The following is a 25,471-nucleotide window of genomic DNA, read 5'->3' on the forward strand; positions in this document are numbered from 1 at the left end:
GTATGCTTTGAAGTCACAAATTTACTGACAGCACCAGATTTTCTCATTTTGATATTCAGCATAGAGTGACTGGTGTTGCCTTAATAAATAGGTTCTCACTTTTTCAACTACCCTATGTGCAGAATAACAACATGAACATCATGGAAGGCGTGTTCTCACAACAGGATATGAAACATGGAACAAGTGTAGTGAGGGAGCAGTAGGTGATCAGCAGCCTGACCACCATGCTTATTTCCATGTCCGCTTGTTTCCCGCTTATTTCCATGTCATGAGGTACAGATGGTTATGCAGATATTCTGCTCAAGGCTCGAAAGAAAGAGACCCTGGGTTTTCTTGATCAAAGTTGAAATCTGTCCACACATAGCCCTTTTGTTTTTCTACCTTCCTTAATTTTGTAAAGATTTCCAACCCAGTTCACTTTTAGTTCAGTTTTCATGTTTCGCACTGCACTCTACTCAATGTTGTTTTTGCAGTGATGTTGATTTCACTAATTTCTTCTTTTTTATTTTGTATTGCTCATTGCAATGCAAATCCCATACATTTTGCAACCACATGATTACTACTGTCATTTTGCTGTCATTTAGGACAATACTCTTAATAAAATCCATAAAACATCTTTCCCATTTTATGATGAACAGACAATAAATGCTATTGGCTAACATGGAAGGGGCTGAGTTAGTACCCAATAGCAATGTGATTTTAACTGTGTGTTCACTGATTCATTTTAAAGGGGGCCTGAGGGATGTCAAACAAGGGGCTGTTCAGCAAAACAAGATGGAAACAGACCCATTTAAATCACTTCAACAGCTATAAAAGTTTGAAAGCAAATTTTATTTTTCATACAAGCAGACTGTGTGTGACTGTTTGCAGTAGGAATACCCTTAAACAATGTGAATGGTGTTTGTAAAGAAGTGCCAAGTCTGTTTTGAAATGCTTTTTCTGATTCTAAGTTGTCTTCTCAAATCACCAGGTTTCTGCTGCAGTTGATGTGATATGTGGCGGTCTTTGTAAAGGGAGCTCAAAACTAATTTCCACCCTTAACATATAGTCCATTGTGGACTAACCGCTAACCATCTCTGTGTTTGCTAGTTAACTCATTTACCTTTTTTGGTCAGTTGTGAAACAGAAACCGGTCTTTTGAAAAAGTGTGCATCTAGGGCAACAAAATAAGACTGCATGTTTAAAACATCCAACAACTTATCAATGCCAATTTGCTGCCATACTGTAATTACACCAATGGGTGCCTCAGCAAAAAATATATAATATATAAAAAACTGTTTCCTATGCTCACTATTGGAACATGACTTATATTAAGTATTTGCATTATTGTTTTATTCTTTACCGAAATAAATCAATTATATTCTGAATCACAGCTATGCTTTTGTTTTGTTTTCAATTCAATACAAAACAGTTTGAGTACAAACAGCTACGGGAATTTGCAAAAATACAACATTTGAGGTGTAAGACATTTTTAAACGCATTTATTAGAGTTGACAATTGAATTACTATGGAATGAGCACATATTACTGCAAATCAGTAAAATGCCACGTCTCAATTACCTTGGACGAGACTAATATATCACAGTATAGTATGTTTCTTGACTATAATGGAAGCATCCATCAGGGAGAAGAGTCTGTTTGTAGGGTGGATTAACACATTAAAACTAATTGGCTTACATTTTCCTGAAGCTTTACATGTGAAGTTTTTTTCTTGTTTGATTTAGTTTTCCACTGAAATTCATGAATTTAACTTGATAAGCAATGTTGAAAAGCTATGTGAAACCATCTGGAGATTTGTTCTCTAAACTAAACTTGTCTATATGCAAAATCTAGAGATTGACAGATGTAGGTTATGGCATGTTTATGTGGTTTTCATTTCGATGCCTTTCATTATAGCTGCCTCAGTTAGATGCAGGTACCAAAATGCAACACTCCACTATAACGTTGTACATTTTCTTGTTGTCAGGTCAAGCGGACTAAAGCTGTATTCTTCCCATTTCAGAATAAAACAAAATCCAATGCTTGAATGTCATATAATCCTATTTTGTTATTGTGAGGATGCACCTTATTTTAGTTAGCTGTCAGCAGGGATGTGTTACATGTGTTTTTTCTAGTTAGTAGTGTTTGAGCCACTTGCAGTAATCGGCCACACCTGCACTAATGTGGGTGAGGCTCCATCTTGATCACTGACTCCACATCCTCACATCCTGTCTCTCATTCGCTATTGATTGACTGGGGCTGCATAAATACAGGGAAGCAGCTGTACTGGGGAAGCTCACAGACAGGCAGCACACACAGTGGAGCAGAAGAAATACAGGCGGGGGCTCAAAGTGAGCCAAGCGGCACAGTAACAACTGAGGATTCCCTATTTTGTGACCTGACCTGACTGCCTCCCCCACTATGATAAAACAGGAAGTCACCAGCTTCCTGATGAGAAGCAGGGCAGAGTGCCAGTGAGAGCGAGAGAGGAACAGGAACAGGAAGACTAGACAGTAACGGAACTGGTCTATGGACTTGACTGTGGAACTTTGGGTTATGGATTGGATTGCATTTATTTTTACGTTTAGAGAGGGACCCGTTTTCATGTTTAGAGGAGTTTATTTTTGCCATTCTGTGTCTGTTTATTTTGAGCACATGCACTATGGCAAGCCAAATTTTCATTTAGAGATATCTGTAATTAATTTAAAGATATCTTCAAATATTTAGAGATATCTTCAAATTACTTCCTGTATTTTGGCTGAGATTATCACTTCCTGTTTCCAAAATTGAGGCTATATGGATTTAGCCTTGAAAGACAAATGTAATGTTTTGAATCCTGAGTAGACATAGATTTGCTGATTTATACTTTTTGTAAACTGAAATGTATGTCCTTTGCACATTATCTGCAATGTTTTTAATTTTTGTGAAGAGGCAATATGGTTGATGGTTCGGATTGTATTGTTAAAGAATCAGAATATTTGATGACAGCACATAATACGTATGTTATTGACACAAAGTCAATTTTATTTGTATTAATATGTCAGTATTAATTGTCTGGTTATTACACATTTCTAAACTGTAATTAGTTAATTAAACTAAAATATTAGCATTGTTGGATGGAGTGTGAAAACATAAACAATCCTCAGTCTTTTGGTATTATTAAACTTTTTTTATCATTAAAAAGGACCAAGGATAATTGAGGAAACAGAACTGTGTGAAATTGGTGACATTTACTATTTCCTGTGATGAGTAACACAGTGCTCTTTAATACTGACCACCCTGACCACCTTCCTGACACAATACAAGATCTTCTGGGCTCTTCAGCAAACTTGCACATATGCACATAAAAAAAAAAATATATATCTAAAAAAATTATCTCTTATGTAATGTAATGTTATCACCATAAGTGCCAACCTCGCCCTTTAGCACTTGCCTGGGTCTTAACTGAATTATGTCTGCACTTGTTACCTCATTTGTACTAGGATGTATGCTTATTGTATTTTGTACTGATTGTATTTACTGCACTTGGCAATGCTTTGAAAATGTATCTTGTGAAATATATAACACTATATAATATTTAAGACATTATAACACATTATTCCATATTGCTGTGTAAAATAATTTCACATATATATTTATTTATCTATGTATGTGTGTTTCTTTTAGACATGCTGCTGGATTCATACTGCCTTTTTTCAGTACAGGAACAGGAAGTTCTCTGCTTAGATTGTTACCAGACCACTTCCTGTAACAAAGAGAAATGTGATGAAAGCTCTTAGGAATCATGGTTTATGCCTGACCACCTTTCTCAAGATGTGTGATTGATTCTTCAGTTCACAGCATTCAAGAAAGCAGTATAGCTAAACTAACCATCATACAGTTTGTTTTCTTAATACAGTTTAAGAACAAAAATAAAAACAATAGGCACAATAGTAAATGGTTGTTACTATCTGGTAATTGACTGAAATAATACTTCTCAAGATTAATCTGTGATCATTTGAGCTGTCCAGTAGTGACACCAGTTATTTCATTCCACTTCCCCTAATGTGTCCTTGAAATAGTATAAGAGCTGGTAAGGGGATCTTTAGTCTGGTAAGGGAACATGTCATTTCAGAGCTGTATTCAGTGGCTAATACAGGTAAACCCCGCTTTCCATGACCCCGCTATGCAGCGATTTGATATAGCACAAATTTATTAAATGTGTGAATTCCTTTCAAAACACACCTTCAGAAATCATTAAAATACCAACATTAGCAAAATCTGAAACGAATCACAGGACTTGCATAGATAGATGACATAACGTTTTTTTTTTTTTTGTGCAATTATGGTCAGTAATGTAACAATATAATTATTCAAATCCACAAAGAGAGTCAAAGATAGGAACACAAGTAGGAGGTTCTTCCCTTGACCGCCAGGTTTATGAAGGACGTGGCTGGAGCCTCAAGACCCGTTGGCTTAGCTGGTATGATTTGCTGACCAATGTGAGCTTGTCTCTCTTGGCCTTGCTCTCATTGGCTGGTCAGTGAATCAATGGGCCGGACAGCTTGATGTCACCACCTAAATTCAGAGCTCTTCTAAGTTAGAATGGAGTAGCAGTGGCTTCCATGGCCTTCATATGAATTCAGTATAAAATACAAATAATACACATCCTCATACAATGAGCTCAAAATGCAAACATGAAGTCTGAAGCAGGATTTCCTCAAGGATTTGCTTGTATTTAACTATATCCATTTTGCCATGTTTACTAGTCCCTGCAGATGACAAGCATCCTCATAACATAGTGCTGGTGTTACCCGGGTGATGTGTTTCATTGGACCACAGTGGGACCTTACAGAGAAAGGTGTATTTAATCTGAAATCATGTGAACCACTTTTTTTGCACTCAGATTCAACTCAGACTCTATTAACCTTTTTGGCAATTGGTTGCTCCTGAGCTTTATGTAGGAGTATCATAGCAAAGGGTGTGAATAGACATCATTTGGAAATGAAGACTTTTCATGATTTTATTTTTAATCCCCCACAGTGGAGTAGGTTGTGTAAATCAAAAGGAAATATATTTAAATGCATCATCATTTCAGGTTGCAACATAATAAAATGTGAAAAAGTCCATGGGGGGAGAATATGTCCTATAGCCACTGTATGCATTTCACATTGATGCAGAACATGAGGAGAAACTGTCATATCTAACCTGCAGTGCTTTGAATTCTGGCCTTGTCTGTAGTCATGTATGAGGTCACTGAGTTCCAGGTCTTGCAAGTGTGGTACATCAATTTGGATGTCAGTTGAATGTGTGAATAAATAAAATGTGACTTCTGCACTGTGCTTATGTGTGAGGGGGCAGTCGTTCTCCATACTCCCTTCTAAAGAGATACCAGTTGTGATAAATGCCTCTGAAAATGCCACAGCCATCTGCAAGAGTAGCTCAACTCATCAAATTTGCTGTAAATCACTTTATCTTTCCCCTGTTTTGAAGAGTTTAGACATGAAAGCATTGCATAACAGGCTGATTGAAGGATGGAGAGCAGAGGATAAAACTCTTGACTGGATTTTTTTTGTTGTATCTAATGTCACAGGAGGTGATGAGTTAATAATATGGCGTATGTCAGCACTAGGTGAGTTTCCCCAGCCACAGCCCTGCAGAGAGCTTGGAGAGTCCACCTGACATAAGAGACAGCTGTTTCACACGAGAACTAAGACTGTGTTCTGGACTGGCCTGTGACAGAGTATTAGGCATATTTTACACATTTCAGAATAGTGCAAAGCCATGCCACACACCACCTGTTACACTGTAATAGCTAAAGCATTTCTTACATTCATTTCTGGCTAGACTGATTGGTATGTGGTTTTGAACTTGTAACTGGGGCAGCAAATGGAGCCCAACAACATCTAACCTGCAGTGCAGTTTGTCTCATCCAACTACTTGATATAAAAGCATCAGAGTTCGTCTGAAAGAATTTGCATGTTTCATAAAAAAAAAGAGCAGATAGATTCCACAGTTTCTACCCCTCCTTCCCTTCCATGATAACAGTGGTTTTATAATAAGGTCAATGAGATCCAGATCTTGATTAAAATGTGAGGCTTTTAAAATGTATATCCACCTTGATTAATTATCTCTGTGTATATTAGCCTTACGGAGACATCAGTCTCCTATCCAGCAATCAATCATTCATTCATTTAGTGCTCAGTGTATTGAATCAGTCAGCCTAAAACTCCCAGAACATCCAGGAGTCACTCAGATCAGAACATGAGCTTTCCTCCTACAAATTGACGACACACATCATGGAAAATGAAACATATGAAATGCACTTTTTCTGAAAGAATCCCTTTTCTGAGCATCTTCACTTCATACTGTAACCACAAAAATTGAAATATTGTGAAAAGAGTACACTCTTGAAAGCCACTGGTTTCACGTCTTGTTTTTTTTTACTTATAATACCTGTATCTATTGCTTATCAGAAGAATATAAGATAAGGAAAGCCAAAATGACTGAATGGTGTCTCTTCTTGCAGGGCAATTTAATGTTGGTGATGAAATTCTCAAAACCACAAATGAATGAAATATTTTGTGGTCACAGGATTACATTCCCATGTGCTATTTTTTTTTTTATTTACTCTGTGCTGTCAGTGTCCACCTGTCACGTTGTCATTGGCTTTTGTTTATGTTTTGTATTTCTAGTCTAAGTTCCTTGTTCCTGTCTTGTGACCCTCTTGTTCTTGTCATGTGATTTCCTGTCCCTGCCATGTTTCCATGTGTTCAGTTCTCATTGGTTTATGTTCCATAGTCTTGTTATTAGTTCTGTTTTCTCATTGGTTCATTTGGTTATCTTGTTATTAGTTCAGTCTTGTTATTGGTTCATGTTTGATTGTCTTGTTTCCTTGTTCCCCTAGTCTGTGTATTTATAGCCCTCTTGTTCTCCAGTCCTTTGTGAGGTATTGATGGTTTGTTTAGGGCTTGTGTGTTGGTTAGGGTTTAATCAACAAGAGCTTTTCAAAACAAAACAAAACAAAACAAATTCCAGCCCCTACCAAGATAGCTGTATTAGAAAAGAGCACTAAGCTCATACCGAGTGTTCAGGTTTCATCACTTATCTTACCTCATTTTGGTGAGCTGTGTCCATGACCAGTTGCCTGGAATAAATGCCTTTAAAGTAAATATTGCAAAAACTTGACTTGAAAGAGGCTTTAGATGTTTTTATTGTGAAACCAGCTTCTAATTTGCCCACTTTCCAGAATGAGTAGGCCGCTTCTTGGCAATTGGTGTGGTGGTGTCATAAAAATGACAGTAAGCACAGCTCCCATTGATACTCATGTCAAATTCTACTCAACTTTTACTATGTACCTAAGTTACTAACATAAAATGTACTGCATATACACTACTAGTCAAATGTTTTAGAACACCTCAATATTTCCAGTTTTTATTTAAATTTACGCAGTTTAATGTCTCAATGTACTCTGAAATTAAAGCATAGAACAAATAAACAATTGCAGATAAAAATAGTTTTGTTTAAGAAGATGTAAACCCTTAAGCTGACAAACCCCTCTGCTACCAAATCCGTGTGCTTCACTTTCATCCCATGTGTATTCTTCACTGTTCTGTTGTTTGCCAAGTGTTTGGTATGTGAAGCATTCTCTGATGTGAAAAAATCTTTTTTCATACCCCCTGCCTTCTGAAATAGGGGGGTGGGGGGATACATGGTCTGAGAAGGAATACAAAATCTCAGAAAATATTTACAATTATGACATATTCTGGAACAATACAGTCTACTGATAAATAAAAGATCATCCATGTTTTGGTAGAAGCAACACACACCGGTAGAGAACTCAAAATGTCAAGATGGAAAACTCTGTTTACAGTGTACTAATACACAACGATTTTACATAATTGGATCTGAACTTCTCTGGCGTAGTGGGAAAATTTACTTTTATTATGTTCTGTATATTATTTCTATATTATGAATTGTTACATGTTTTTATAGTATTAATTGTTTCAGTTTTGTCTATGAAGCAATCATTTGTATTTACCCCTTCATGGGAACTACTTTCATTATTAGTTCTCATGCAAGAATGCTACAGAAATCTACCAAAATCATGTTACACTGCCTCCCCCTCAAGGTTAATTGTTTCTTGGATTGTATACAAAACAATTGTCTCCAAGTCAGTCTGCCTATGCCTGTTGGCCTTTTCTAAGTTTCTTGAATATATAGGCCTACAGCTATTGTCTTTTGAATACCTGATCAACAGTTATCAGTATGCATGGGGTAAATTGAACTCATATAGCTGGATTGAGCTGGATTTGCTGTAACCTATTGTCAAATGCCTCGGTTCCACTGGCTTAAGCGTCTGTGTCGTGCCATGCCGTGCTGGACACGTCCGTCCTCAGACGCGTCCCAGAGCTGTTTCTGTAAAACCAGGCCGCAGTGAATCCGTCCTTCTGATGGAGGAGCAGCGACTGTGGGTTTGGTTTGTGTTTCGTTTTAAAAACAGAGACAGGAAACACTATGAGCGACACAGCCTGACGTGGAAAGGACTTGTGTGTCTATTTTATTCTTTGTGCTTTAACAACTTAATAAATACATGTTTCTGTTCAGAGATATCAGGAAGAGCTAAACGTGTATAGACAACATTATATTCAGACAAGCACGTCCCCATAAGAATACGTTTCCATGCGCAACAATAATACTAAATAGCAAATATGTATTGTTATTATTATCGTCATCATTTGTGCTAGTATATACGTATTTTAAACGGCACAGCATGACTCCCTTAACTTATTACTCTTACTACAGATTTGTAACTGCAAATAATATTTTTTGCCGAATTATTTATAATTTACTTAGCAGACGTCCTTAACCAGGGCAAGTTACAGTTGAAACAAAATACACGCGTTTCACGATTAATCATCCAGATACAATATAGCAGGTTATAATTGAACTAAAGTGCGCGTCTCAGTCATGGCGTTTATGGATGCATTTATTAAACCAGTCCTTAATGTTTTAGAACAGGGGTGTCAAACTCAATTTTACCACGGGCCATATGATCATTTCAAGTTTTATTCGAGGGCCGCATAAATATTTGCTCATCCCTATTTATAATTCACTGTCGATTTAAAGAAATTGGCAACTCTCTAAATTTAAATAGTTAGAATTATAACATTTATGATTATTCAAAACATACATCTGAACTAATTGCTGCTCTGAGGGGGTTCATTTATTGAGGAGACCTGACACCTTTTTCGTGAGACTAGAGGGGGCTTCCTCCAGCTCACATCTCTAGTTCTTTTCTTTACTTCATGTGAGAGGAGAGCTCCGGGTTAACCTGTATTTATGTTTTGTATAATAAACTTGTTACTTCTTCAATGGTGCATCCTGAGATTTACTGAAACCACTACACTGTGTTTGATAGAACATCAAATAATATATACTGCTATAATATAGATACATAATATATACTGAATTAATTGTTAGGTTGTTCTGAACATAACAAACATATTTGCAAAGAAATCCGATCGAGTGATCTGTGTCTGAATGAGACCCCCCTCCCCCCTGACGAGCAGACTGTGCGTTTACCCTTCGGGGTCTGATTGTCGGAAATCGGATATGTTTGAGAATGAAACGTGCTGGTAGCCAAGAGCTTTCAAACAATGTTCGCATTGCAGTAATACAGTGTAACTTCTATGGACAGGAGCTGTGCGTTACACTGCCAAATATAATACTTAAGAGGGTGTAATAACACAGTATATTATTCTGAAATGTACATTATTTTTCAGTTTTTTGTAACCTAAACTATTTTTTTATCAAAGGGAAAACAAAGAGAATTTTAGTTCTCTTAACTTCTTCATCCTGCAAAGAGACACAACAAGAGAGGGCTGGAGGGAGAGAGAAAGAGACACACCGCTGCCTATATGACCAGACTGAACTAAGGTGTCCTGTGAGGAGAAAGAAGAAAATGGGTATTATCTGTTTCTTTCTGTAATCCAGCAGAAGCTTAATATTACTTATTTTCAGTAATATAATTGACTGATATTAGTTTCTTATTTTTGTCAAAATAAATGATTATTGCACATCTGTGACTTGACCACATCTTCCCTCTAAAAAGAATCTTAAAAGAGAAACCAATTGACCTTGAGTTTTCAGTTTCAAAACCAAGCATTCCAAATTCTATTACACAGGCTATGGTCTAGATCATGGAGGTCGAGAGAGAGACAGGACTAGGACAGGGAGCAAGAGAGAGAAAGAGACACACACAGGACTGAGAGAGAGAGACAAAGACAGGACTGGTAGTGAGCAAGGGAGAGATAGAAAGAGACTGGAGACAAAGAGCTAGGAAGAACAATGGGGCGCAAGGCGCAAGGCGCAAGGCGCAAGGCGCAAGGCGCAAGGCGCAAGGCTAGGTGACACATGTTGCACTGACAACACTTCACCCTGAGTGAGGGCAGTGAGGGGTTTAAGAAGGGAGCAGAGATGCAGGTTGGGAGGTGCAAGGCCAATGGGAGTAGAGGGAAAGATCAAACGTGCACATGGGCATGGAGGAATGTTGAAGGGATAATAGGAGGATAGCAGGGAGAAGGGAAGGAAAAGGTAGGAGAACAGTGGCAGCCTCTAGTGGGGATAGAGGGAAAGGGCTTGGAACCATGACAAAGACATTAATTAAGTCACTAATAGCAGCTCTTCAACACACAGTATGTGGAATAAGAACATAATTATTACCTTGTAAACATCTTCTGCTTTACTTGTTTCCTGTCTTTTATGTGGACACGTCTGTGAGGGAAAGGTGCATCGTTATTGTATTTTATTTTTAAGGTGATAACCTTGTGTGGTTTTTATTGTTCTCCATTTGAAGAAATGGTCCATGTGAAAATAGATGTTTCCATAAAGGTGACCTGCGGTTTGCATTACAGTTTTGTATTTGTTTTGTATTTGTTTTACCCTTTGTGCTCACTTGTAACAAAAATGAACGATAGGGATGCCCAGCTAATATGAGAACAGAACGAATAATCTATTTCTAGAGGTTTACGCAGCTTTAGACAAGTGCAATACAATTTGACATTGGACATAGACCTAGATGCAAGTCTCTAAGAATGTAGATAAATTACATTGTCACAACGTTGTACAACGTTGTGGCAACATTGTGTGTTAGCTGGGGAGGTCTTTGACAACTAAAAGGATATGGGGGGTTAATTCCATGCAGACTCTTAACTAATCACTTGAGGCTATTAAGAACTCAAAATCAAAGCCACTAACTGAACACACCTGTAAAACATATTGAGTTAAAATGCTTGCATTCGAAGACGTCACAGTTCATGTGGTGACAGCAGAGGCTGACTTGGAGGTGGTTCTATTCTGGTCCATTCTTTCACTGATTGGTAGATCTAATTGGTATAATCTAAACCACACAGAGAGATTACAAGGGGAAGTTCTGCAAAGGAAAAAGGAAAAATGTGATGGTGGCATGGATGAAATTAGGTTTTGATTGCATTCAAAGTTGCTGGTGTGCATGATTCTTTCACATTGACCACTCTGAAACACTCTGAGAAGTTGAAAGAGACACCGTCAGGCATTTTAGCATTTCAGCTTTTCACCTTGAATTTGAATGACAAGCTGTCGGGCACCACCATAGTTATCTGCACATACGCTCTCCCAATACATTAGCCCCCCTTCTGTTTAGATGTAGACCATCCGGTTTGTTCAGGTCCCATCTGTCCCAGAAGAAAGACCAATGCTCCATAAACCTAAAACCCTTTTCCCTACACCAAGATTTCAACCATGTGTTAAACTTTCTAATCTCTGCCTGTCTCCCTGGCCATGCACGTGGTACCAGAAGTATTTCAGAGAAAACTACCATGGAGGTTCTGCTCTTTAGTTTAATTCCTAACTCTTTAAATTTGTCTTGCAGAACCTCAGTCCAACCTTTTCCTATGTCATTGGTTCCAATGTGGACCATGACCAGTGGATTCCCCCCGGCTTTGGCCAGTAGCTCGTCTACTATTTTAGGGAGATCTGCAACCTGAGCACCAGTCAGGCAAGATACCATGCGGGTCTCCTCATCACTAGAACACACTGTGTGATCTACAAGTCTAAGAATTGAGTCTCCAACTATAACTACCTCCCTGTTCTGGGGGAAGTGGGCACCATTTCAGTTTGAATTAAATAGCATGAACTGTCCCATGGTGCCCAGCTGGGAGAAAGCTGAGAAGAGGCTGGCTGAGGAGGTGCAGGCTCATCAAGTACCTGGTTGAGAGGGAAGTGAAAAGTCTCTGTCAGGACAGAGGGAGACTCCAGGACCAAACATCTCACGTCAATAGCACTTGAATGGAGAACACAAGCATCTGTGGGGAAAAATATAGAAATCCTATTCTGCCTTTGTCCTTGGTGTGCTGTTACTCCTAACTTGGTTATGAGCAGCTCACATTCCTTTCTTGCAACGTATTATCTGCAAAGTACCTTCCAATGCAACTGGCAATGTAGAGGTTAATGATTATTATTCATGAGTATTGAGTATAACATTGATGAGATGGGAAGGCTTAGTTTAGGATGCCAATGAAATCACTGCTAGTTATTAGAAATGACCATTCAGACACTGTTTGTAAAATGTTAAGGCCCCTTGAGGGTATGTCCCAGAGGGGGAATAAAAGCTTTGTTCTGTCTTAAAACCTTTGGGGAACAGTGTCATGCAAGCCTAAAATCCGTTGAGTTCTCTGTGGCGCTGTTCCTCCCATGCACATAATAAATTCTGACTAGAACTCCCGACTCCACAACTTTCTTCTACCACACATCATTGTGTCACTCTTTACTCTTCTATAAACTACCTTCTACTGATTTGTGGACTTGCACAAAATACCTTAAAAAGTTCTAGCACTGTAATAGATATCCACCACTGGCCCAGGTGAACCTGTCTGTGAGTATGTGTTGTGCAGCATTTTTAGAACACAGTCTTGTTCACATGAATCCATACATTTTATATCTATCTATCTATCTATCTATCTATCTATCTATCTATCTATCTATCTATCTATCTATCTATCGACTATTGTCTGTTGCTGTCTGTCTACCGTGGTGTCTGTCGTGAATGTGCATGTGTGGTGAGAGTGTGGAGTAGTGCGCGGAGTTTGTTGAGTGAGTGAGTGGGGTTTTTTCCCCGTTTTTTCTTCTCTCCTTCTTTCCTTTTCTTTCTTTGTGTTGGTTTGGGTGGTACAAAAGATTATTACTGTTTGGGGTTGTGCAGGGAAGCTGACTTTTGTCAGCGATCGCCATGGCTACACCCGGGGTGGGGAGACCGGGGTTTAGTAACCTGACTCGCCGTCACGGGGAGCGGGCCGGACCGGCGGGTCTGCAGGGCGGGGAGCGGGCTGGATCGTTTGGTGTCGGTGCGAAGGGTGGAATTTGTGGTGTTGGGGTGCTTTGTGGGGACGGGGTGCCGGTACAGGTAGTGCATGCTGTACTGGGGGGTGCGGGACATGAGAGTGGGGACACTGTGGCTCCGGCTGTGGTTGCTACTGTGATGCCTGAGAGGGAGATTGCTCTGCAGGAGGCAGGTGTTTCCCACGACGCTGATCGTGAGGGTGAGGGGTCTATGGCTGATCTGGCGCTTGAGATTCAGCCAGTAGAGGTGGCAATGGAGGGAGAGGTGACGGCTGAGAAAGGGGAGTTTAAACTTCCTAAAAGGAAACGTGAGAAGAAGGGCAGACCCGCTGACAGTGATGCGAAACGCAGTTTTGTTGCAGAAAAGCAGGACGTGGAGCGCGGGGTCCGCACTGCGGGCAGGTGGGAGCTGCTGGCTGAGGCCGGGACTGCGGAGGACAGCGGGGCCGGCGAGAGCGATGAGGAGGGACTGACTCTGATCTGTCTGTCTGCCAGTCCGCTGCTCAAAGGGGTTACAAGCACACAGAGGATACGGGAGTTTTTGGGGTCGGTTAAGGGGAGACGTGGGATCAGCATTGTTGATCACTTTCCCGATTTTAAACTGTTTTTAAGTTCAGCGGCGTTGGTGCTGCGGGAGTCTAAAGGGATGTGAATGGAAAAAAAGAGTGATCGCCTGAGACACCTGATGGCTAAAGTCCGTCTGTCCCTTAAAACAGGCACCAATGTATGAGCTCACTCGTTTGTTTGTCATAGTCTGTGTTTCCACTGTGTTTCCCTCTCCTCCCTCAATGCGTGCGCCACTATTTTGCACACTGGATATAAATGGGGTGCGAGATGTCGTGAAGAGAGCTACAGTGTTTGATTATTTGGTGCAGAAACGTGTCTCTGTAGCATTTCTGCGAGAGTCGCACACTGATGCTTTGAATCAATCGCACTGGTCTACACAGTGGCAGGGGGAGGCCATTTTAAGTCATGGCACGAATTTTAGAGCCGGAGTTGCGATTTTATTTGCTCCGGACTTTAAGCCTGAGAGAGTTACAGTGACTGAAATTGTGCCGGGGCGCATCTTGGTAGTAGGACCTTTAATTTAATTAACATTTATGCCCCTAATGATGGTAACCAGAGGATTGCTCTTTTTAAATGTCTTCCTGGTGTTTTAGATCAGTGTGAGCCCGCTGACTTTCTTTTATTGGGTGGTGATTTTAACTGCACTGAAGACTGTAGGCTTGATCGCAATAATACCGTGGAGCCCAACCCCGGGTGGGTTACAGAGCTGAAATCAGTGTCGACAGCTTATGATTTGGTGGACGTTTGGTGAATGACACGTACAACTGACAGGCAGTATACGTGGGCTAAATGCAGTGTAGGAAGGGTCTCCTTGGTCAGGCTGGATAGATTGTATATTTTTAGACACCAACTAAATAGCTTCATTTCACTGAAAATCTCTCCTACTGGGTTTTCTGATCATAGTTTAGAGGCAGTAGAAGTGGTTTTTCCTTCTGCACGGGCTCAGTCCTCTCATTGGCATCTAAACATTCAGTTGTTACATGATACTAAGTTTTTGAAATGCTTTGCCTTTTTTTGGGAAAGGTGGCAGAGGCAAAAACAAACCTTTCCTTCCCTGAGGGAGTGGTGGGACATGGGCAAAATTCAGATAAAACTGCTCTGTCAGCAGTACACTGAAAACATTACACGGAGGATTAGCACAGCGATGAGAGAACTGGAGGCTGATATTTCAGATGTTCCACAGAGCTTTGGAGTCTGATTTCAGCACTAGGCTGTTTGAAGACCTGACTTTGAAGAAGCGAGGGTTAGCGGATCTGTTGGGCACACAGGTACAGGGGGCGCTGGTTCGCTCCCGGTTTCTGAGTTTGTCACAGATGGATGCACCTACGCAGTATTTCTTTGCCTTGGAGAAGAAGGCAGCACAGCGTAAGATGATGCACTGTTTACGGACTGCAACTGGCCAGCTGCTGCAGGAGCCTGGGGAGATTCGTGGGCTGGCGGTCCAGTTTTACAAAGAGCTGTTCACGGCTGAGGCTGTGAACGAGTCGGTGGAGGCTCGCCATTTTCTCATGGACCTGCCTGTAGTTCCTGAGGTGGAGAGGCAGAAGCTTGAGGGGGAGCTGGCACTGCTGGAACTTTCCGAGGCACTCAGTGGACTGAACACTGGGAAATCACCAGGCATTGATGGCCTACCAGTTGAGTTCTAATCGCACTGTATGGCCACAGATAGGAGGAGATCTGTGTGCCATCTTTTCTGAGTGTGTGCAGGACTGTGAACTGCCTCTGAGCTGTCGGCGTGCGGTGCTGACTTTACTCCCCAAGAAAGGGGACCTCTCTGACATCAAAAACTGGTGCCCAATCAGTCTCCTATGCTCCGACTATAAGTTTCTGTCCAAAGCCTTGGCCAATCGCTTGTGTACGGTGCTGGGTTCTGTGGTGCAGCCGAATCAGACGTACTGTGTGCCCGATAGGTCCATTTTTGATAGCATTTTTTTAGTGCGGGATAAATGGCTGCTTCAAGTCTCTTCCCTTTTAATGCTGGTCTTATCTCCTTAGATCAGGAGAAGGCTTTTGATAGAGTAGATCATTCCTACCTTTTTAGTGTTTTTAGGGCTTTTGGCTTTGGTCCCAGGTTTGTGGGGAAAATTTGAAGTCCTCTGTCGTAATGTTTTCAGTGTACTGAAGCTTAATGGTGTGCTTAGCTCTCCCTTTCCGATCCACAGGGGAATCCGTCAAGGCCCTCATTCACAGACTCCGCTCTCTACTGACTGGTGTGCCCATGAATCCTGTGAGAGTGGTGGCCTATGCTGATGACATCTCAGTGCTTATCACCAATGATGCTGATGTCAGGGTGCTAGGCGACTGCCAAGAGTGTTTTGAGAGAGTGTCCTCTGCCAAAATTAAGTGGATTAAGTGCAATGCCTTTCTGATGGGGGACTGGGGAGGTGGAAGCCCACCAGCTTTACCAGCAGGGCTGCAGTGGAACAGGTGGGCTTTCAGTTTTTTAGGGGTGTGGCTGGGGGAGGGCGGAGGGGCTACAGAAAATTGGGATGGGGTGCTGGAACGTGTACAGGGCAGGCTGCAGAGCTGGTGCTGGCTGGTGACTAAATTGTCCTTTAGGGGTAGAGTGCTGGTAATTAATAATTTGGTCACATCTTTGTTATGGCACAGACTTCGGTGTGTGGATCCCCCAGGTTTACTTCTGAAGCCATTCAGAAGATTTTGCTGCAGTTTTTTTGGGATGGCATGCACTGGATCAAGCGGAGTGTCCTGTTTTTGCCTGTGCAGGAAGGGGGGCAAGGGTTGATGGATGTCTGTAGTAAGGTGGTGGCTTTCAGACTCCAGTCTCTCTAGAGGCTGCTTTTTTGCTCTGAGCCTCACCCTTGGAGGGATCTGGCATTTGCGTTTTTGCACAGAGTAGGGGGTTTGCACTGCGATAGGCAACTGTTTTTATTGGAGACTGAAAAGCTTAATCTCTCGGTTTTACCAGCGACTTGTTACTGCATTACAGATGTTTCATGTTCGCTATGATTTCGGGTCTTTGGGGTTGAGGGGTCTTTTGGAACAGCCCCTGGTTTTTAATCGGTCCCTGAAGTGTTCACTTTTAAAGTCCGAGAGTTTTATTTCTCTGTTGGTGGCTAAGGGGTGTTTTAAAGTCGGTCACTTTATTGATATGGACCAGCGCAGTGCTGTCCTAGCTGCTGTGTTAGGGGTGCGGTCTCAACGAGTTATTGGTGTGTTTTTAATGCTTTTTTTATGTGTCATTCTGCCAGGCGTGTCTGACCTGTGTGTATACTGCCAGCATAGGGAAACGGTGTTCCACTGCTTTTTACATTGCTCTCGGCTGCGGCTTCTGTTTGTCATCTTGAAGGAGTTGTTTGCTGGGTGCTGGGTGTCCTGTTCTCTGACACAGTGTTTATTTTCGGGGTACAGCATTGCAAGAACAGGACTTGCACAGTACAACTGGCGAACTTCCTTTTGGGCCAGGCCAAGCTGGCCATCCTGAAAAGTAGGAAGCATAGGGAGAGAGGGGTTCTCACTGGGGATGCAGGGCTGCTGTTCAGAGTGCAGGTGACATCCAGGGTGAGACTGGAGTTCACCTATTATAAACTGGTCCACCGAATGGACATGTTTCTGTTGGTGTGGGGGGTGGGGGGAGTGTTGTGTGAGGTTGTGAACGGTGTCCTGCAGATTACTTTGCAAATTGGAGGAATGTGGGGGGGGGATGGGGGATGGGAGGGTTGTGTTTTTTTTTGTTTTTTTTTTGCTGGGTTTTGTGAATGGTGATTCGGGAGTATACTGTTTATTTATTTGTTTGTTTGTTTTATTTCCTGGATTCCTGGCATGTTGTTTTTCATTTTTATGCAACAACCAAATGAGTGCCAAATTTGATATGGAATGAACTGCTTGTTAGTTTTTGTTTCTTTTGGTGAAATTGTCTATAGCATAGGGGGAGTATGTTATTTACTGTTATTGGGTTTCTATGTTTTTCATAATTTCTTGCGTGTTTCCTTTAGAACCTTTTTGTTTCTATCTATTTGTAACTATCCTTGTTTGTCGGTACCAATCTATTGTTTTCTGTCTGTCAGTTCTTGTCCGTTTGTGTCTGTTAGGGTTTATTTTTGTACCTTTCTATCTGTCTTGTGGGTTGGGGAGCTTGCAGGTTTTGTGGTTTGGTGGACAAGAGTATACTGTGTATTTGTATCCTGTATTTTGTGGAATAAAGTTCACTTTAAAATGTATGTATGTATCTATCTATCTATCTATCTATCTATCTATCTATCTATCTATCTATCTATCAGACTGTTGGATCATGTTTTTAATGTGGTGGTTTAAGGTAAAGGGCACATCTATTAAATTATGTTTTTAAAGCCATACACTGATATTGACATTATTGCGTGCTGGAGGGAAATTGAAGTAGTTCACATTTTAGGGAAAACTACCATGCAGCCAGGGCAAGGAATACACTTCAATGCAGTTTTTCAATTTTGCTAAACTTAAAAGGAAAAAAATGATTTTGATATTCAGTATAGGGATTAATGTGAAAACAATTCTAAATATTGTGCAATGTAATCATGGACCATCAGTCAGTGGTGTAAGTCGTATATCCAGGGAAAGCAAATTTAATCAGAAAATAAAAGCTTATCACTGATAAGTTATATCAGTGATTGTGATGTTTTGTAGCTTTATTCATGTACATGTCAAGTAATACTGTGCCAGCATTACGTAAATATGTGTTGAATCTCTCCACAGTGTGAAACAGTTCATACAGAAGACTGTCATATTAATTACTGAACATCAGCCTATGGACTGCCAGTGAAGTTTAGCTACATTTGTGGCCAATAAACTTTAAGGCATGAATTTATTTAAAATAAATAAATAAAATACATTGAAATGTATATGTAGAACTCCTGTGTTGCCATCGTTGGGTTGGGTTTTCAGCCTCCAGGACAGTTGGTTACAAAGTCTCACCTGATTGCCAGTTGTTGTTTATATAAGTTGTAAGGCCCGTGGACTAATCTTTAAGTGTTATTTCAAGTTACTGTAAAACAGACTTACGCATTGAATGAACCAAACCTGTTAGTAACACTTTACTTTAACCACACCTGCAGCCTCGTGATTCCCACCCTTTAAAACAGCTGCTGTACAGGGCACTGCAGTGCGAGGGCTTAAGTGTGTGTGGGAACAATGAGTATTTAGCTTTTGTATTAATTAACACTTCTCAGCTTTGTATAATATGTATACCTAATTGTTAAAAGCCTTGTATTGGTTGAGATAAGAGTGTTTATATAACAGGCTCAGCTGGACAATGTAATGCAGTTGCTTTATAGTGGCAGTGCACAACACACACTGCCGACTTAACACAAGCTGAAGAAAACCGTGAGGGAGGGAAACTGAATTGTGCAGGTCACAAACACGGAGATGTAGAAGCAGTGTAAATTCAGCTTCTGCAAATTGTGGAACAAATTATGTCACGGGTGATAGGGGTCTCCTATGCCCTGACTACGCCAACCTGATATATTAACCCCATGGAAACAAGCTGACAGAGTGATGCCTGGTAGTTCTATAGTTTCTATAGGAAGCCTGATTCAGTACAACCATGTAGCCGAAGGTATCGATAAAAAGGAGTGAGAGTAAACAGTAAACTGCCGTGGCTGTAACTGTAGGATTTAATTAAAGACTGTTTTGGAATAGTAGTACATTCAGAAGTATGCGATCTAAATCAAATGAGACAGTAAGTGATCAGGTTTTATTTATGTAGCTACTGAATTGAATACGTACTTTATCTGTTATTTATGATTTATTACCGCACTATTTGTTTTTAGCACAGCTTAAGTATTTCCAGTATGATTTCCAAAAAGAGAACTTTTTGATGACAATCCTGTGTTGGTGACCTGATTGTTTGTGATTAAAAGCTTGTGTCATGACAGGTAGAGGTGGAGGGGCCCCTAAACTGAGCTTTGATTGGAGCCCCAAAATTAACAAACAAGCCCCTGCCAAGGGGGGTGAATACATTTGAGAGTCACTGTAAACAAACAAATGCATAAGCACTAAAAAAAGAATTGTATACATCAATTAAATAAACATTTACCCAACTGCTCATCAAGAATTCCAAACCTGGTACCAATGGTGATATTTTGTTTTTGTGAGCAGTTTTGCATTGGGTTTATGATTAGCGGTGGATGGGTTAGCTACTTCCCTAAATACATTTCAGTTTGAATTAAATAGCATGAACTGTCCCAGCTGTCCCTGGAGTGAATTTGTATCTATTAAACAGTGCGTGTATGAGCGATGCAAAGAATGATGACTTTTGATTAGAGCAGAAGATAAAGGCTACATTATTTGAAGAATAGAAAAAAGAATTAGATAGCAATGTTAGACAGTTACGGTTGATTTATTTTACAGTTGTGAAGTGTGACAGGGGTGTTATCAAAGTTTTGTTCAGGTGCTTCCCATAGCCTCTACAAAATACAGAAATGTGCTAGTTCATTTGTTTTTGTAGTTAATTGTTCTCTTTGAAGTAATAGTATAGGATGTTGCAGTATGAGGCATAAGAGCACATAATCATCATAACATAAGAACGTCTGAAAAACGTGGGAATGTTTTCTCCTAAAACCTACAACAAACGTAGGTTCTGGGAACTTAAAATTGTTAACTGGGAGGTAATTCAGTCTCTTCAGCGGCCCATTCTGTCCCGTCCATTAAGCAATCTCTCTCTCTCTCTCTCTCTCTCTCTCTCTCTCTCTCTCTCTTTCAGGATCTCTTGCAGCTTTGTCTTGTATCTGGAATGGCCACCATATGCTCAGAGTCGGGGCTGGTCAATGGTCAATTGACCTGCTGTGGCCACCGTACTTCTTTCTCAGTGAGAGATAGAGCTGCCTGCGGAGAGCTTCCACCTCAGCTTCCATTGCCTGTAAGGGAACAAGGGGAAAGGGCATCAAACGCAGTGATTCACAGTCATTTGGACATTCCTCTTTCTTACAGAGGACAGAAAATGAATGACCCCACAAACCCATGCCATTACAACTGTAGAGCTCTGTTCCTGGCTTCATGAGGGGGTTTGTCAGTTAACAGTGTGTTCCCTGCAAAGACGAGATTTCCAGTTCTCACCTCATGTCTCATCTGCTTCTCCTCCAGGTGATTGAGCAGAAGCTGCTTCCTCTGCAGCTCCTGTAATGAGAACAGAGATTTAGATCCATGGCAGACTTCCTTTCCACACAGGCATCCTCAATGACACCATTGTCCACAAGACATAGCTGATAATTAGGTTCATGTGACTTGCACCTTACCTAGGGAGAGTGATTGACACTTACCTCAGAGATGATCTTCTGCCTCCTTCTGATCTCCTCTGATGTAAGGAACATTCTCCGCTGTGGGGAAGATGGTGCAGTTTTGATTTAACAGACGAGTACACATTTTCCAGCTGGACAAAGCAGGACACTTTGCTTCCTCCCTGAAGTAAACATTACAGATTAAAAAGCCAAAACCCTCACCTCTATGTATCTCACCATCTCCAGGATCTGGTCTTTTATCTTTGTCAGATAATTCCCCTTTTCCTTCAGCATTTGTATCTAGAAGAAAAAATAATGAATTAAAGGCTATCGATAGATTTACTGCGGTACCTCATTCATCTCTTGAGGAGAATTTTATATCCCGTTATTCAAAGCTGCATTTCCTAAACACTCTGCTTACTTGTAGGAGGGGCAAGTTTCTCAAATCTGTAAAGTCACGCACAACTAGAAAAGGGGGTGGAGAAGAAAATGAAAACCTATGAATAATTTTTTAGATTTTCATAATGCAGTTGCCCGGGGAACCGGACGCACCTTTTCTTCCTGCTCAGCAATCTGCCTCCTTGATGAGTCTCTCCTTTCAATCTGTTAGAAAGAACAGAAGATGGCATAAAGAAAGTTTCTATGTTGCTTTTCATTTACAGATAACTTTGCATTGAGTAGGCAATTATATGACCAGTTTTATAATTTCAAACACTCCAGTAATTTCTCTGTTAATAATTTAAAATTTGCATTCAAATGCAGATGTGTCTGACAAAGACTTGCAGTTCACTTCTAACTGTCTGTTAGGTTCACTCACCAGATCCTTGTAGTACTCCAGCAGATTTTCATGGGTCTTTGCCCAGCTTCTCCCAGTCTCCTCCATAATCTGACAGAATTCCTCCCGGGAAAAACTCTCCCTCTTCACCTCATACCTTTACGTATAATAAACAAGAGAAAAATGGCTGGAGTTTGGCTTAATATTAAAGAGTAAAACCTCTTGCCTTTCATCATTGCCTCCCCTAATCAGGTCAGCCATTTGTGTCAGTAGCAGTCACTACTAATTCTTGCACATGAAATCACCCTCATTGAAAGGATCTGTAATTAACCATTGCCATACTCTCTGCCCTTAATTGACCCAGACATGAACTACTAAATACATTCCTACTATGTATTCTGTATTTGCTCTTAGTTCATATTCAAGGTTTGTTGTATTTTCTTGCTCTGAGTGTATTATGTTTCTTGAAATGTGTCAACACTGTGACAACTGAGTTAGACAGTCTGTCAATAAGCAAATAGTAATAATCTACCCCCCCACCCCAGAATAGTAGTGTCATGCCTCCAGTACTCACTCGCAGTCCGAGTCGGAGCTCTCTTCTCCCTCACTCACACTCCAATACATTGTGATACCTGAAGACAAGATAAATAAACTGCATCACATGACTGTAGATGACAGTGTGTGTGTGTGTGTGTGTGTGCAGTGAACACCAGTTTCTCAAGCTTGTGTATGTGGATCTGATGTGAACTGTTTTATCTTACTTTTGCCCCCTACATCGTATCTCACCCATCCACAACACTATCTATTGATCATAAACACAATATGATTTGTATTTAAACCTACTGTTCATAAAAAGGTCTAATTGGACAATGAAGCATTACAGAACTGCTGTGTAACCTTCAGCCTTTCAAGCATTCAGATCAACATTTTCTAATGACCAAAACCACCATTATATTCGTAGTTCAATAAGTGTAACCACACAATACAATACTACTAGCTCCACTTCTACTACTGCTTAACAAGAATGCAGGCACTACATACAGAATCAATTAGTCGGCTATGAAAACATCTGTGTGAAATCATGTGACCTCACTGCCAGGAAGAGTGATCCTCAATTTTATTGATTCGTGTGTTTCTGTCCTACTTATATATATTTGACGTTTTCTGTGTAATACATTTTAAGGACCAGTTCTCCCAAAAATAAAAACGCACAGAGAGGCTTCGGTTCTGAGTTTCGACAATATTAAAACAAGCTCGCAGAGACAGATTGCCAGTGAGGATTTACTCCAGGACTGACCTTTTTATCAGGTTTGCTCACCCATTCAAATCATGTACCGTCACTTCATTACGATGTCGATCGCCTATCTTTCGATTGGTTTTACTCAAAGTTACGTTTTAATTTAGGAATCCCAAAACTGGAAATATGGAAATATTCCGGCCTACCTTTTGATCTAGAAAGAAGTCTGTAACCCGAACTCGTAGTAGTAATAGTCGTGGTAGTTCGCAATGTCGCACAGCTCTTGTCCAATGGGTCTGATCGCCGGGTCGCTCAGCTCTGCGCTGCTAATGGAGCTGGACTTGTACACGTCACACTGCCTCACGTCAATGTCAGCGTTGATGTTAGCAACAGGGGGTTGTACGTCATTACGGATAGAATGCATTCAATCTGCACATTGACTGTAAATCCTCCAGAACATTAAGCCACATTTATCAATAATATCGGCTCCTGATAGAGACCGGTGACATACTGTCGCACAACACTTAAAGATCATTATATTCAGCGTATAATTGTAATGACTGGGTAGCGAGTCGAATGTAATAAATCTAGCAGTAAAGAGATGGCAGAATAAAATTGTAATGACTTTTATTCATGCTTGACTAAAGAAAATAACGAAAATGTAATGTAAGCACAACTTCTTGGTAAACTCCAATTGAGCGTGTATAATTGGGCTGTGTGCAATGTGGGTGAAGTGCCACTAGAGGTCAGCGCACTGCAGTCATTCTCTTCATAGGGTAAATATGTAGCCCAGTCAAAGTCAGCCTAGTGCGGAGTGTGACACGCAGTTGCTCTAGACTAGACTTTAACCGTCAAAATAAAAGTAATTCTGGAATTATATTTTCCTTGAAACGTCCTAAAATTAAAGCTAATTCTCTATGATAAATTATCAATGAAAAGTCAAAAATAGTCAAAGGAGAAAGTTGCTTAGCATAGTCTTTTCACTTGCAGGCACCAGAGGAAAGAATAACTAACGCATTCGGGCTTTCAGTCCAGATAATGTTTGTAATGAGAATAACTTAATAAGAGGAGTATTACTGGTAAATGAGAAGTGTACACCTAAACAAAACCTACAGATAATTAGTTATAATAACTTCCATGGGGTAAAAATGAATTCAAACCATAGGCCTAAACTAATCAAGCAAAATAAGAAAATCAATCCTAAATAAAGTAATAGTTAAATACCAGTGGTCGTTTAAATAATACATGAAAATGGATCAACATGTGGCTCATTTGCACATTTATGTCACCTCTCATTAATACCATATTTGTACTTTCTTGAGGAGTCACCATAAGATATTTGTAAAAAGTGAAGCCTCCACCTCCACACTAAGCAAGTGACTGCTGTGGGAACAGACCAAGGCATGGAGAGTTACATATTAATTTATAATTAATAAAGATCTGTGGCAAAAAGCATGAATATCCAGTGCTCTACCAGAACGTTTTCAGTGTATATTTTAGTATTATATACACTCACCTAAAGGATTATTAGGAACACCATACTAATACTGTGTTTGACCCCCTTTCGCCTTCAGAACTGCCTTAATTCTACGTGGCATTGATTCAACAAGGTGCTGAAAGCATTCTTTAGAAATGTTGGCCCATATTGATAGGATAGCATCTTGCAGTTGATGGAGATTCGTGGGATGCACATCCAGGGCACGAAGCTCCCGTTCCACCACATCCCAAAGATGCTCTATTGGGTTGAGATCTGGTGACTGTGGGGGCCAGTTTAGTACAGTGAACTCATTGTCATGTTCAAGAAACCAATTTGAAATGATTCGACCATCGACGGATGGGCTACAAACAGCAGAAGACCCCACCGGGTACCACTCATCTCCACTACAAATAGGAAACAGAGGCTACAATTTGCACAAGCTCACCAAAATTGGACAGTTGAAGACTGGAAAAATGTTGCCTGGTCTGATGAGTCTCGATTTCTGTTGAGACATTCAGATGGTAGAGTCAGAATTTGGCGTAAACAGAATGAGAATATGGATCCATCATGCCTTGTTACCACTGTGCAGGCTGGTGGTGGTGGTGTAATGGTGTGGGGGATGTTTTCTTGGCACACTTTAGGCCCCTTAGTGCCAATTGGGCATCGTTTAAATGCCACGGCCTACCTGAGCATTGTTTCTGACCATGTCCATCCCTTTATGACCACCATGTACCCATCCTCTGATGGCTACTTCCAGCAGGATAATGCACCATGTCTCAAAGGTCGAATCATTTCAAATTGGTTTCTTGAACATGACAATGAGTTCACTGTACTAAACTGGCCCCCACAGTCACCAGATCTCAACCCAAT

General features: G+C 40.6%; 1 protein-coding gene across 1 annotated transcript; it reads right to left on the minus strand.

Annotated features, from left to right (window-relative positions):
- Window positions 1-20,216: 20,216 nt before the first annotated feature.
- LOC136751801 (paraspeckle component 1) lies at window positions 20,217-23,439 on the minus strand. The gene is made up of 8 exons (XM_066707574.1): window positions 23,331-23,439; window positions 22,462-22,519; window positions 21,930-22,044; window positions 21,665-21,715; window positions 21,335-21,412; window positions 21,155-21,211; window positions 20,952-21,011; window positions 20,217-20,752 (listed from the first exon to the last, which is right to left on the minus strand). Exons 2-8 carry the CDS (start codon window positions 22,509-22,511, stop codon window positions 20,660-20,662), a joined length of 504 nt encoding a protein of 167 aa, XP_066563671.1. The 5' UTR covers window positions 22,512-22,519; window positions 23,331-23,439; the 3' UTR covers window positions 20,217-20,659.
- Window positions 23,440-25,471: the final 2,032 nt, after the last annotated feature.

The sequence above is a fragment of the Amia ocellicauda genome, chromosome 6, assembly GCF_036373705.1.
Source record: "Amia ocellicauda isolate fAmiCal2 chromosome 6, fAmiCal2.hap1, whole genome shotgun sequence".
NCBI classification, from domain to species: domain Eukaryota; kingdom Metazoa; phylum Chordata; class Actinopteri; order Amiiformes; family Amiidae; genus Amia; species Amia ocellicauda.

Bases quoted from the DNA above. Each gene is read 5' to 3' on its own strand.
- LOC136751801 (XM_066707574.1), bottom strand. From the start codon at position 22,511: ATGTATTGGAGTGTGAGTGAGGGAGAAGAGAGCTCCGACTCGGACTGC. The intron at 21,212-21,334 runs GTGAGGGTTTTG...TCTTCCCCACAG, and splicing joins AGATGGTGAGATACATAGAG to CGGAGAATGTTCCTTACATC. The intron at 20,753-20,951 runs GTGAGAACTGGA...GTTCCCTTACAG, and splicing joins AGAAGCAGATGAGACATGAG to GCAATGGAAGCTGAGGTGGA.